The 13,127-nt window shown below is 50.9% G+C and overlaps 4 protein-coding genes across 4 annotated transcripts; 1 reads left to right on the top strand and 3 right to left on the bottom strand.

The window, feature by feature from the left end:
* Nucleotides 1-5: 5 nt before the first annotated feature.
* PV06_01277 (uncharacterized protein) lies at nucleotides 6-3,607 on the bottom strand. Its single transcript, XM_016401873.1, has 4 exons — nucleotides 3,107-3,607; nucleotides 2,426-3,013; nucleotides 700-2,334; nucleotides 6-626 (listed from the first exon to the last, which is right to left on the bottom strand). The coding sequence occupies exons 1-4, from the start codon at nucleotides 3,407-3,409 to the stop codon at nucleotides 99-101; spliced, it is 3,054 nt and encodes a 1,017-aa protein (XP_016268926.1). The 5' UTR covers nucleotides 3,410-3,607; the 3' UTR covers nucleotides 6-98.
* A 925-nt stretch (nucleotides 3,608-4,532) lies between these two features.
* On the top strand, nucleotides 4,533-6,884 carry PV06_01276 (uncharacterized protein). The gene is made up of 7 exons (XM_016401872.1): nucleotides 4,533-4,713; nucleotides 4,770-4,842; nucleotides 4,902-4,908; nucleotides 5,054-5,231; nucleotides 5,316-6,200; nucleotides 6,310-6,438; nucleotides 6,535-6,884. Exons 1-7 carry the CDS (start codon nucleotides 4,648-4,650, stop codon nucleotides 6,847-6,849), a joined length of 1,653 nt encoding a protein of 550 aa, XP_016268925.1. The 5' UTR covers nucleotides 4,533-4,647; the 3' UTR covers nucleotides 6,850-6,884.
* Nucleotides 6,885-7,782: 898 nt separating this feature from the next.
* Nucleotides 7,783-10,287, bottom strand: PV06_01275 (uncharacterized protein). The gene is made up of 4 exons (XM_016401871.1): nucleotides 9,750-10,287; nucleotides 9,367-9,559; nucleotides 8,538-9,309; nucleotides 7,783-8,475 (listed from the first exon to the last, which is right to left on the bottom strand). Exons 1-4 carry the CDS (start codon nucleotides 9,833-9,835, stop codon nucleotides 7,880-7,882), a joined length of 1,647 nt encoding a protein of 548 aa, XP_016268924.1. The 5' UTR covers nucleotides 9,836-10,287; the 3' UTR covers nucleotides 7,783-7,879.
* On the bottom strand, nucleotides 10,266-13,112 carry PV06_01274 (uncharacterized protein). Its single transcript, XM_016401870.1, has 2 exons — nucleotides 12,130-13,112; nucleotides 10,266-12,076 (listed from the first exon to the last, which is right to left on the bottom strand). The coding sequence occupies exons 1-2, from the start codon at nucleotides 12,940-12,942 to the stop codon at nucleotides 10,583-10,585; spliced, it is 2,307 nt and encodes a 768-aa protein (XP_016268923.1). The 5' UTR covers nucleotides 12,943-13,112; the 3' UTR covers nucleotides 10,266-10,582.
* Between the last annotated feature and the right edge of the window lie 15 nt (nucleotides 13,113-13,127).

The following is a 13,127-nucleotide window of genomic DNA, read 5'->3' as shown; positions in this document are numbered from 1 at the left end:
ATATACCGTCTCTTCTTCTATGAGGCTTTGTCGCTATGCCAGCCTAGGTCTTGTCTTCAATTTACAAAGTCTACTGTACTTTTTGTCATTTCCTTCTACTATTTTCCTTTGCCGACGACCGTGTCAAACTCGTCAATGACACTTCTAGGTTTTTGATACTCTCCGATGGCTTTGAATTCGGTATTGAGACCGAAGAATTCCGGTCCACCGACTCTGAGACCTTCCGGCGTCGAGGTCCACAGAGGGTGAGCGGGGAGGCCGATGACCCTGACTTTCAGGCCGTACCGTAATTCCGGCGATCCCAAAGCCTCACCGTCCTGACCCAAGATACTGATGAGGTCGGGTACAGTACAGATGACTTGTTCGGGGCCTTCTGCTTTTTCGTTGTCCACGTAGGCCGCGGACAAGTATTCGTTTTGGAAGGGGATGACTAGGTGTCGTTTCTCAGTGACTGGAGTTGTTGATGTATGAGATGTAGTAGTGGTGGTGGTGGTGGTAGTCCCTTCCTCCTCGTCCGCCGAAAGTGGTGCAATGACAACCTTTCCCACAGTATATCCTCGTGACACGTCTCGTGTGACGTCTACGATTTTGCCTGTATACAAAGACTTGACCGGTGTTATACTGGCCTGTTTTCGTGCGTGTGTGTGTTAGAAGTAAGAACCGGGGGGTGGAGGGAGGGATAATGTGGAAGAAACTCACGATGGCTTCGATAAAGTCCAGTTTCGTCTGTCTTGCAAGATGGACCGCACGGCCGAGGTACCAAGCTTGGGAGATGGTGTTGGTGACTGTGTATTTCTTGATGATTTTCCCCTCGAGAGGTCTCCCTGCGGTCCCCGTGGAGTTGCCCATTTCGATGCAGGTGTTTCGGATCAGGCTTTCGACTTTTTTGTTTGATTCGGCCGTGAGTGTGACCGAACAGTTGCCCTTGCAGTCGGCCGTGGCGACGGGCAACACAGGGAACCCGTACACATAAGGGGTCCCGTGTTCGAGGGTCGGGTACGCTCGACCCATGAGGTCACAGTCTACGATGGGTCGGTCGTATTTGGCGCTCGTGGGCATGGTGACTAGACCGTTGCCGCCACCGATCTCGTCCGTGACGATGGCGTCAAAGTCCTCAATACCCAATATGGTGTTGACGGCGTCGATGGCAGTGAAGACGTCGGTCCCGGAGGATATTCGTTCGTCACTCACGCTGGGGGCACCATACCCAGCACCAAACACGCAAATGTCCGAGTCTTTCAGGTCCTCGGGACGCATGACTCGGATTTTTCCCGCTGCGCCACTCTCTCTCAAGAGGTTCTGAGTGTAAAGGGCCATGAGGTAAGAAGAACCACCGCCTCCTGTCCCCAATACACCAGCTCCGGACGCAATCATCTCGACGTCGACGGGAGAGATGTACCATATTCCGTCTTCGACTCGTGGACGGTACTGCGTGAGGTCGACGTCAAGCGCGGGTTTGGCCAGACTTCCCTTTGCAAGTTTGGTGATTTCGGCCTTTTTCACTTCCTCTTCTCCAATAGCCTCAAAGTCCTCTCCGGTGTCAGAACTGGAGACACCATTGGATGAAGCGGCGGCGCCGTTGACTACTGTAGAGTCTCGTACTTTGAGGTTCCCCACTGCCTTCATGACAAACCTAGTGGCCTTATTCGTAACATATTGTAGAGGGATCTTTTTGATCTCGACAATCTGGACGGTGCTCTCGTCGGCTCCGTTCGAGATGGCGGCTTTGATGGCGGCTTGTTTCGCCGCTTCGACGGCGGCGTCTTCGTCTCGTCCCGCCAGAACCTCAATGACGTCGATCTCACCCGCGACTTTGGCGATGGCGGCACCGACAGCGTTGGCGGAGTCGTGATGAGGTGGCCGCAGGCATTCTTCGACGCCGTCCAGATCCAGATCGTCCGTGAGGATGATCGAACCTCCTCCCACGAGTAACATGGACACCGGTGCCGAAGAGACCTTCATATTGTCAATGGCCCTCTCGAGCTGTCTCTTGATATCCGCTTTGGCGGCACCGATCAGCTCGGCAGAGATGTGTTTCACCTTCTCGGCCTGGCCTATATTCGCGGCGGCACCCGAGGCAACGACAACGTCCGTGGACGTCATGACATCTCCCCCAAACACCATCGCGTCCGTCGTCAGGCGTAGAGCCACAGAGTCAGGACCGACGGTGACCTTGCCGCCATGCTCTGCACTCTGTCGTACTCGACTCCCACCACCGAGACCGATACTGAAGACTTCTGGCATACTGAAAGCGGTACGCACGCCAGCGACCTCGACAAAGTTCGGTGCCTGTCGAGGAAAGCCGTTGGGTAGTAAAGCACAGATATCGGTGGTCTGTATGGAACACACGAGTCAGCACCTGTAAATGATGTCCACAGAGCATGAACTTGGTCTACTACGGCCAGAGGGGGGAAACAACACTTACCGTTCCACCAATATCTACAACGACAAACTGCTTATCCGCCATCTTCTTGTCCCCAAGATCGAGTCCCTGGAGGAAAGCGGCTCCCATAAGACTATTCGTCGGACCGCTCGCGAACGTCTTGATAGGAAGCTCAGCAGCCACGGCGGCATCCGTGAGTGTACCATCATTCTGTGTGAGGTAAAGTGGACACGAGAGATCCAACTTGGACATGGCGAGTCTGAAGCCCTTGATGGTTTTGCGAGCAAATGCCAGAATCGACGCATTGAGAATCGTGGCATTTTCCCGAGGCAAGAGTCCCGGTCCTCCTATGGAATGGGAACACACCACTGACAGCGAAGGATAGTACTCCTGGAGGACAGTCTTGCACTTCTCCTCGTGGATTCCCTGATGGTCCAGCGCTGAAAAGACACCGACGATGGCGACATATTGGATGCCCTGGCTGACAATCTCGTCTGCGGTCCGCTTTATCTGGGCAGGGTCGAGCGTTGCGATTTCTCGCCCGTCAATCTCAAGACCTCCGTCCAGATAGTAATGGGGTCCCTCGATTATATTTCGCAGTGCATATGGAAAGTCGCAGAATGGAGGAATCTAGAAGGCCAACGATTAGTCAATATCACATAGCAACAGTATAAGACTGGAAGTTGAGAGACAGTCGAGATGGACTCTGGTGGAAAGACGTACCTTCTTTGTATATGGACCACACAGACGGATCACTGCCACCTTGCTCAACCTCCTGGCATCATTCTCCACCACGGCGTTGACGAAATGGGTGGTCCCAATCGCGACGTTCAGCACCTTACTCCTATCGACCTTTGACTCGAGGAGAACCTTTTCAACAGCTTCTTTAATACCCAGCGTGACATGGGACGTGGTTGGTGTCTTGCATGTCGCTAAGACTCCGCGAGATGGTGTGTCGATTTTATTTATATCGATGATTGCTGCGTCCGAATTGGTCCCGCCAACGTCGATTCCTATACGATACATTTTTGGTCACTGGAGTCTGACTGGAAAGACTTGACTTGGTGCATGAAACCACCGTGGTGAGCTATCGTTATCCTTGGCCTTGTCAATTGACCAGTGCCACCCTTAGGTTTCAATACTTCTCGAAATGGTGTAATGGTGTTGCTGGTATCCAACTCTTTGAAGCTCGGCGAAAATAAAAAAGGCTTTACCATGTACGTACTGTAACAAAGATTGAGAATGGAATGCTTGAGCTATTTGCTCATATATCAGTCAGTATCCATGACAGTTACTGTAAGGAATAGGCTCCCAATCATTCTTCTCTCGGCTCTTTGACTTGGGATGAACTGACTGCTCTGTCGAATCGCACGACATTTTCTACGTGGATCATTCGTTTTGCGTCCTCCGAAGTCGCAGGAGATGCCCGCCCCCCCGAAGCGACTGGGTTGTTTGTCCCACTTCACTTGAGAGAAGGGCGTTCTTTAGGTATCCACTGGGACATCGTGCACCGACAGTCTCCCCTCCCGCCGCGGACATTTACAGTACGCTTAGGTGGTCTGAAGAACCAAGCAAGATCAGGTTATACCCGGCACCCACCCAGCAATGGAGGGGCTCGAAACGAATCTACGAACCCTTCCTCGGCCTCTATCGTCTATCATTCGTTGCCAGAATTCGGGGTGGCGGATTCTGATATCTAGGCTTCGGCTGCTTTGAAGATCGGCTGGTCACTTTTGATCAGTTCCTCCTCCGAGGTTTCGTATCTTTTTACAAGTATCCATTACCCATTAGCCATTACCGCGTTCTTGTTGAAATGCTTGTCCAGTATCTGCCCGCTACTCTAGGCCACTCCCAGTCCACCATTCAACAACAACACCGAGACCCGAGTTGAGGAGTCTGACGGAGTTCGCAAGCTGTACCAAAGAATCTTGCGAAAGATAAGGCAAAATGCCCGATTAGCTTGATTGACTCTATTCTTTACGGATTGTGGTCTAGACCATACTGACTACGACTTTGGACCTCGGGGGAGAAAGATAACCCTACAAAAACTCAATACTGCATTTGCCCTTTAAACGAACTGTCAATATTAATGCATATCATTTGTCTCGTGCCCTTTTGACGACTCTTGTCTTTCTCTCCCAGAGTTTCTGCGTCTAATCGCGACTTTTGGTTTTTGAGTTACTTCCCACCTTATGGACACGGGACTAAACACATCATCTTCTTGATTTTTGTACTCAACTCTGAACTCGGCGCATTCCACAATCATGACAAAGATTAAAACAATCATCAAGAAGTTGGAAGTCCCAGAAGAGGGCACCGTCTCCGACAGGGTAAGCTTCACCACCGCAATGAGTCTCTTTTCGTTTCTGATCCTGGTCGCAATCAGTGGATTAATAACGATATCAAACCTATCGAGGAGGGAAGACGGACATGGACATTCTGGACATTCCATAATCTATGTAAGTCGGCGCTCGACTCTACCAACTGTACTACGTGACACTGACAGTGATCGCTACAGGGGTCTTGTAAGTTGTCGCATACCTCACGAATATCCCGGACGGGAAGCAAAACGATGCGTCGATGCGCAACTTGCCAACAAAACAGCCCTCGTCGAGAGATCCTTAGATGCTTGAGATGATACAACACGTACTGATCTTCTCACCATCACAGGACCAATACAAACATCTCGTCATACATGACTGGAAGCTCCTTGATAGCTTTGGGTTTGACATGGTGGCAAGCAATCATTGCAATCATCGTCGGCGCAATTCTCTCCACCGTCTTCATCGTCCTGAACTCGATGCCAGGAGCATTCTACCATTTGGGATTTCCTATTGCCAATCGCTATGTGAGTACCTTACCCTTCCTCAGTGGATCATCTCTATCTACCTCGTCACTCTTCCTTCTGTCTCTGAGACTGACACATCCACAGGTCTGGGGAATGTACGGGTCAAGTTTCGTCATTTACAACCGCATCCTCCTTTCTCTGGTTTGGTACGCCGTGCAATCCTGGATCGGCGGACAATGCGTCTACGTTTGTCTCGAAGCCATCTGGCCTAACCTCGAAGATCGCATCCCCAACCACATCCACGCCACGGGATTGACGTCGGCCACGTTCCTGAGCTACGTCATTTTCTGTTTGATCTCCTTGCCCTTGATCTGGATCCGGCCGCATAAATTGAAAGTCTTCCTGTACGTCGGCGTGGCATCGATCCTCGTCTTCGAGGTCGTCTTGCTCATCTGGGCCCTTGCGACCATGGACGGGTTCGGCAGTACGATATCCTCCAAACCCGCGATCCAAGACACATCGGTGGGCTGGATGGTCCTGTACGGCATCATCAGCGCCATCGGAGGTATCGCCGCGGGCATCTTGAATCAATCCGACTATGCGAGGTTCGCGAAACGACCCCGAGACGCCATCTGGGGTCAAATCGCCAGCGCCGCCACCTACTCCATCATCAGTTCCGTCATTGGCATCCTCGTCACCGCGGCGACACAGCAACGTTACGGTGAGGCCCTGTGGTCGTTGCCGGACCTCTTGGTCGCCATGATGAGAGCCGGACACAGCCGCAGTCGTGCGGCAGGTTTCTTCGCCGGCGCCGCTCTGGTCATTTCTCAATGGGGTATCAACATTCCCGGCAATGCCCTCAGTGGTGGATTCGATCTGGCTGCGACCTTCCCAACATTCATCAATATTCGACGGGGTGCTTACATTACCGCATTATTGAGCATGGTGGTGAACCCTTGGCAATTACTGGCGAGTGCTTCCACCTTTTTGGCCGTATTGAGTAGTTATGGTGTCTTTCTTGGACCCATGGTGAGTGCTGTTTCTTCATGCCACGGAACCGAGGATCAGCAAGAGCGCTCCTCGCATTATTGGTTGTCTCTGTGTGGTCGCTGTTGCAGCATTCTAACGATTTTCACAGATTGGTCTCATGATTTCAAGTTATTACATCGTAAACAAACGCAAAATCAAAGTGGACGATTTGTTCCGTGGAAACAGAGAGAGTGTGTATTGGTATACTTGGGGTATCAACTGGCGTGCACCAATTGCTGTGAGTACACCCTTCAGCAGCGAACGATGAGTGTCGCTTTTCCAAAACAATTCCCAAGAACGAGTATGCTGATTTCTTTCCTTTTTCTTGTCTCAGTGGGCACTAGGAGTCTTCCCCAGCATGCCAGGATTCATAAGCAACGTCAACAGTTCCATCACCGTTTCCATCGGATGGACAAGACTATATTACATTTCGTTCCTGGTCGGGTTCTCAATCTCGGCCGTCACGTTCGTGGCTCTCCATCATTTCTTCCCCGCTCAAGCAGTCAGGGAATTTGTGGCCAGACCTGAGACTGCGAAAGAAACCATGTTGGATGCCCAAACGAGATGGGACAATGAAGGTTTTGTCCCGACCCAAAGTGTGTTGCCAAAGGATGTACAGGACATTGAAACATTGCCGAAAGATATTTGATTGATGGGGTAGATCGAGAGTCGGGATGATGGTGGTGGTGGCATACAAACTTGTCGATGGCCTCCGCAGCCGACCAAAACATGCAGTACAGTACGGCTTGACGACTGATGAATCTCAATCTTTCTTTTTGACGCAACTCCTATCTGGATTATAGCCTAGAATGCTGAATATTCATGACCATGGCCAGCTCCGCTTCAAAGTCCAAATCACTATTTCGTAGTAGTTGCACTGGTGGTCGTAGTCGTACTCGTGGTGGCTCGCTCGGCATCCTCCCTCACCTTTTCCAACACTTTCATCGCCACGACTGCCTTTTCAACCGGCACGAACAAGTGGTCATGAAAATATCCACTGACTGGATTCACACTCAGACCCTGGCCGGCGAGTTTCGTGGAGAGATGAGCCATGAACCCCACCGCCTCGAGGCTGGAATGGACGTTACAAGTGATCATCCGGCTCGGGTACTGGTACGGAAGTGAATGTTTATCGGCGAGCTCCTTTCTGATCACGAGAGTGACACCTTCGACCTCGCGAAACAAGAGTTGGATGTCGTCAAGAGGAAACAAGAATGGAGCGGTGAATTGTTCGTGAGGGATTGTGAGAAACACGAAAGTCCCTTCTTGAAGAACGAGCGTGAGGCTCGAGAGGAGTTTCCCTAGAGACGTCTCGCCCGATGTTGTTGACATTGTTGGGGGCAAGGGAAAAAATATCAAGGACAAAAGCTTGTGAATACTCGTGTTGTTGATACCTACTTGTCTTTAAAAAGGGTCGTTCAGGTTTTATTCAAAGAAGTTCTCATGGCATTTCAAGGAAAAGAATTTCTATTCGACGGCTTCAAAACTGACGTTATCCTCCTTTCAGCACTCAATGACATGAGTCAGACGGGACATTATTTTGGCACATCGACCCTGCAAACTTGGACGAATTGATTTTAGACAATCTATGACCGTATCAACACCTTCTATTCGATCCATTGCCATTTGATAATTGGCAATGCACTCTATCCTTCATCACGAGAAAAGAAAGACCTAATCTATAGAAATTTCTCTAACCGACGTCTGATACCTCCCTTCTCGGAATCAATTTGGTCAACTTGCATCGCGGCGCCGCCATGTTCTTCCTCCTCTACAGTTTCTCCTTGCTGGGCAAACACCTCATCAGGGCGTAGAGCACGGTCGATAAAAGTCTCTCTGGCCGGGAAGACGAGCGATAGAATCGTGTACACAATAGCCGTGCCGACGAACCCAAGAAGCCAACCGAATTGGTACGGATGAATCCCACTGCCGACGTCAATGTTGTTGTTGATTCCATTGACAAATCCGGGAAGTGAAGGAGCAACCCCGACCAGGAACGCCACTATGGCACGCCAATTGACGCCATACGTGTATCTATAAATGCCGTGTGGATTGTACAGCGCGATCGTGTCGTATTTGCGCTCGTGGATGACCCAGAAATCGAAGAGCATGATGGCAGCGATCGGCCCGAGGAATATGGCGTACGCCGACATGAAGTTCAGGAAACTCCCTGCCGACTCCAAGATCTTCCAGGGGACGAGTGCCCAGCAAGTGAGTGCGGTGAGAAGTTGACCTCGGCGCATGTTGATGTATCGGGGAGCAAGGGCCATGAGATCTGATTCGAAAAGACCAAAAGGGTAAGCTCAGTCTTCAGTCTCGGGACAGCGAGAAACGTACCATTGGCAGCCGACAAACTGTTGGCAGAGATATTCACACCCAGAGCAGCCAACGCGAACGAAAAAGCTGCAAAGAATTGTGCCGCCCGATTGTCCCAGTGAGCAACGAGAGCCATGGGATCCCATTCCACTATACCATAATGATACCCCCCTGCACTGCTCGATGCGATACCAATGAACGCAATGAATGTGAAAAATGCCGGTAGCATCGGCACATACATGCACTGCCACTTGACCGACACACGTGAATATCTGGAAAAGTCGGCTTGGTTGACTGACAAGGTGGCATAGTTTCCGATGGTGGACGTCATCGAAGACAGAAAAGCCCAGCTATAAGCCGAGCCAGAGATCGTCGCGCGCTGGTTGAAGATCTCGCCTCCGTCCGTAGAGGCGAATGCCCATGCCATGATGGCCAGCCACGCCGCGGGGACAATGATGGTCTTTGCCATGAAGAGGAAGCGAAGCTGGTTTGGATGCATAATGACAAACGGGATCTGAATGAGCCAGAAGATGAAGAAGGATATCATCGTCGCAGTATCGATACCTTGCGATTCCGGGATATGATTCTTGAGTCTCAAAAACGACGGCCATATGGCTCCAATCATGACGCGGACCGTGTTGGCGCCGTTCATGGTTTGGATGGCGAACCAGAAGATGGCTAGAATGGCTCTGGAGATGATGGCCACATATGAGCCCCAGAAACCCCAGCTCGCTCGAGCAATGACAGGAAACGGAACATGATGCAGTACTCCAATGGCACCGTTGAACGCGATCTAGATTCACGCTCGTTAGATGAGTTTTGTTATCGTTGAGACAGGACGTCAACTCACCACCCAAGAAATGATGAAGAAACTCAGTGCCACAATGCCCAAGGACTCACGCCATGATAGACCTACAGCCAACATCGCCGAGGCGAACTGCCATGTTGCTGCGTTGAAGGCGTCCGAGACCCAGTAGGCAATGAAGGAAATCACTCCCCACTTACGGCGTGCGGGTGGAACAGGGTCGAGATCCTTGTTGGTCCTGAAGTCAACGTCAGTAATTTGGAGATTGTAGTCCATGAGGAAGCGCCCAGAGGAGAGCTCTATTTGCACGCTCTTTTTCCCAGAATGCCATCTCGCATGACATCTCGAATGGGACGAATCGTTTCGAATCGTGCAAGCACAGCTCGTCGGAACGCAGAAGGCACAGGACAGGCTCAATGAAGACTTACCATCGTGAATTCCCTTCAGCAAACGACGACTTGGGCTGTTCAACCTTGAGATGAGGTCTCTCGAACTTGGGGGTGGTGAATTTCATGACTGGTAAAATGGGCGCGAGCAGGTCGATCAAGCATGGAAGCCATGTGTCCACGCAGGAACCAAGACCCTTTTAAGAGTGGCCGCACAGGTTGCACGAGTGACGATGGCGTTGTCTGACCCTTATCAGAATGGCCAAGGACGTCTTTGCCTCTTGGATCCTTGGTCGTTCTCGGGGGGAGAAGCCCGCATTCCCTCTGCCGAGAGCCACGTTGAGCTTCTGTGGTACTCATACGGAATAAGTGAAATTGATATTATCTCGTCATGCCATCTTCAATGATTGCCTGTCGATCATTTGCGACGCCTCCCGCGAGGCTTGGGGTTAGAGATAAGGGTGATGTCCACAGCTCTAAACTGTCTTTGGAAGGTAGCTCCTTTTCATCGAATCTCTGGCTCACCAGACTTACAAAGTATGTGGAGATACGAGACAAGCCTGGGCAGCGCGCTTCTCCATGACTGTTGAAAGAGATGGTGATTTTCCGGGGATGTTGAAAGAGGAGGTTCTGTAGCACTGCCGAGTACGAGTCGTCGAGATTGATAAGGACGATGAAGTCCGTCTCGGCATCTGATTGGTGCTTTTTCCTTGCAGCCTTTTCCTCCATGAAGTGCCAGCATCAACATGTGCTCGTACGAAGCAAGTTTGGCGTTCTCGAGGATCAAGCCAATCAGAAAGAGGAAGGCTCATGACTTGGACTTACTACTACAGAAGTTTGAACGAGATCGTCCCGGACGAACTCTTGCTTCCTCGCTAAAGTTGTAGAGACACATCCGCTATATCGCCAATTGTCGGGTTGAGCGCAAGCGATTCGCCGCCATACATATGTTGAGCCGTTCCTTGTGCAGCAGGGAAAGACTCAGAAGTGTAACTCGTGTATATTTCCCGACAGACCTCCAGGTCGAGGACCTCGAAATCTGCAGCTGTCCAGGGAACTGGATACATGGATGATAGGTACGTGGATGCCATATTGCTGCCCTGCTGAGGCGTCCCTTCCGCCCTATCAGGCCATGTGGGTAGTTTGTCGCCATATATGATTGAGGAGAACTCATTATCCCTTCCTTCACTCTGCGCTGGCGTCCAAGTAGAAGATGTTTGCAGACCGTAGCTATCGATTTGTCCGCTCCCCGCCGCATTGCTTCGAGCCATCGGAGCCAACATCTGGAGGGTCCTGGCGAACCATATCTGGTTATTGGCCGTTCCGTGTTTCACCAATGCACACGTGCCCTTGGTGATGGGCCACACGTCCCGTAGTTGTACCAACGACCGAACGCAATCGTGGAATTTATGACTCGGATCGTCTGGAGGACGTTTACCAGCCAGTCGAAAGTCTACAAGAAAGGTGGCCAGCGTGGTATGAATGCAACCCACCGAAAGAGGAGGAACGTATTCCAGCAAATTGTCAGTCCTAAGAGTCGAAAGCAGATCCGTCATATCGGCGGCAATTTGAGTGACATCTCTCCGTGCCTCGATGGTGGACTCGTCTTCGGTTTCATTCAGCATGCCAGGACAGCGCCCGGAGAAAGTCAGAGGCCGAAGCAAAGTTTCCAGTGCCATGAAACGTAGTAATTTCAGCGACATTGAATTAATACGTAACACTCCGAAGCCCTGCTGTCCGAAATCCTCCTCATCGCAACACTGCAGTCGGCACCACGGGTTCAAATTCCGAGTCCAGTCATCTACCTCCTTTTTCAGCTGATGGCAATCTTGCATGGAGAGATCACTTTTTGGCTTGGGAACATAGTATGTTGCCCACGTCGACGCTGCAAATATCTGGAGATTGTAAGTGTGCTCGATGATTCTCCCGCCTATCAAGAGTATTTCCATTTGTGCAATGAACATTTCTGCCAACATGACTCTGCCGATGCTCTCGGTTACGAGAGGAGAAGCCACGAGAAGCGGCTTTCCAGTGGAGTAGGGTTTGGTGTCGAAGTCTCTGAACCTCAAGCGGGCCAGATTGATTTCGTCGTCCTTTATACGCATTGGCTTCCGAGTGATGAGAGACATAAGTCGGTCTCTTGACACAATCGTCCACCAGATCCTTCTCCACAAGCGTCTCATCTTGGGATCGGGAAGGGCATCTGTACTTTTCTGATTCAGACCTGTCGTTATTGCCAATGACAGGCAGGAACCATGCCAGTACCAAGGATCCTTTGCGTCCGCGCTTGAAACGTACCACCATTCGTGCAGCAGTGTTGCTTGTATGAGGACAATACGATCGCTTTCCCAATCCGAGTCGTATAACAGCTGTATTTCCGATCAGACCATGATATAGAACGGAAAAGATATCGTATACGAACCTTGACCTTGCGGAGGAAAATGGCTCTAGCTGCAATGCGACTCTCGAAACCAGCTTCTCGGAGTGCTTCAATAGGGACAAATGCCGTCCCCGAAAACATGACCGCCTGAAAGAGAATCAAACTTATTCGCCGGTCCGGTCGACGCTGCTCGACAGCATCAATGAAGTCTTGTACGTCAAGTACCGGTAGAAAAGGGAACACATAGAGGAGAAAGGAAAGAAATAATTGGTCTTGAAGAGACTGCTGAGGTGGGGAGAGCGCTCCATACCTTTTCAAAAAGTCCAGCTCGTCCATATCAAACTCGCGTGATGGGGGCTGAATGAAGGCGGGGAGTTGGAAGGAAGCTGTGCCAGACCGATCAACATCCGCAACAATGGGATCGCTGGATGGCTTCGTTGTGCAGTCAGAAGCATTGGGAAGGGGCTGGGGCCTAGTATCGTGGCCTTCAGTGATGCGGGAAGGATTTTGGGCTTCCTCTCGACTTGCAGTTGCGACAGGAGTCATGGAGTGACCAGCGTTCGGGTCGAAGGGTATATCGAGGAGCGGCTGCCCACCGGACAATGGTCTAGATTCACTCTCATCCGCCCAGGTCCTCTTCCGTTGTTGTAAACGATACTTTCTGCTCCTCTTCGACAGAGATGTCGTGCATTCTATATCATCCAGTTGACAATTGTGACATGGCGGGCCTTTCGACGTAAGATCACACTTTACTTTTCGTGAACGACATTGTTGACAAGCCTGAGAGGCTCGCTTCTTGACTGGGCGCTCTGGCTGAATGGGGCCAGAAAGAACTGGTGAGTCTTCTGCAGCCATATTGAGTTGACCGACCGGGATGGTAGGTCACAACAAAACTGTAAGAATTGCGAGAATTTGTGTCCAGGTATGGGGATTGGGGTTAGAGGAGATCATTCTCCAGGCCTAGAATTAGTCTATAACATCGACCCCATAGAATTTGACTATCGGGAGGAAAAGGTGCAATGAAGTATAAGGCATGGAGA

The sequence above is a fragment of the Exophiala oligosperma genome (genome assembly GCF_000835515.1).
Source record: "Exophiala oligosperma strain CBS 72588 unplaced genomic scaffold supercont1.1, whole genome shotgun sequence".
NCBI lineage: Eukaryota > Fungi > Ascomycota > Eurotiomycetes > Chaetothyriales > Herpotrichiellaceae > Exophiala > Exophiala oligosperma.
The sequence above is the reverse complement of the archived record's forward strand: the minus strand, read 5'-3'. Positions and strand labels throughout refer to the sequence as shown.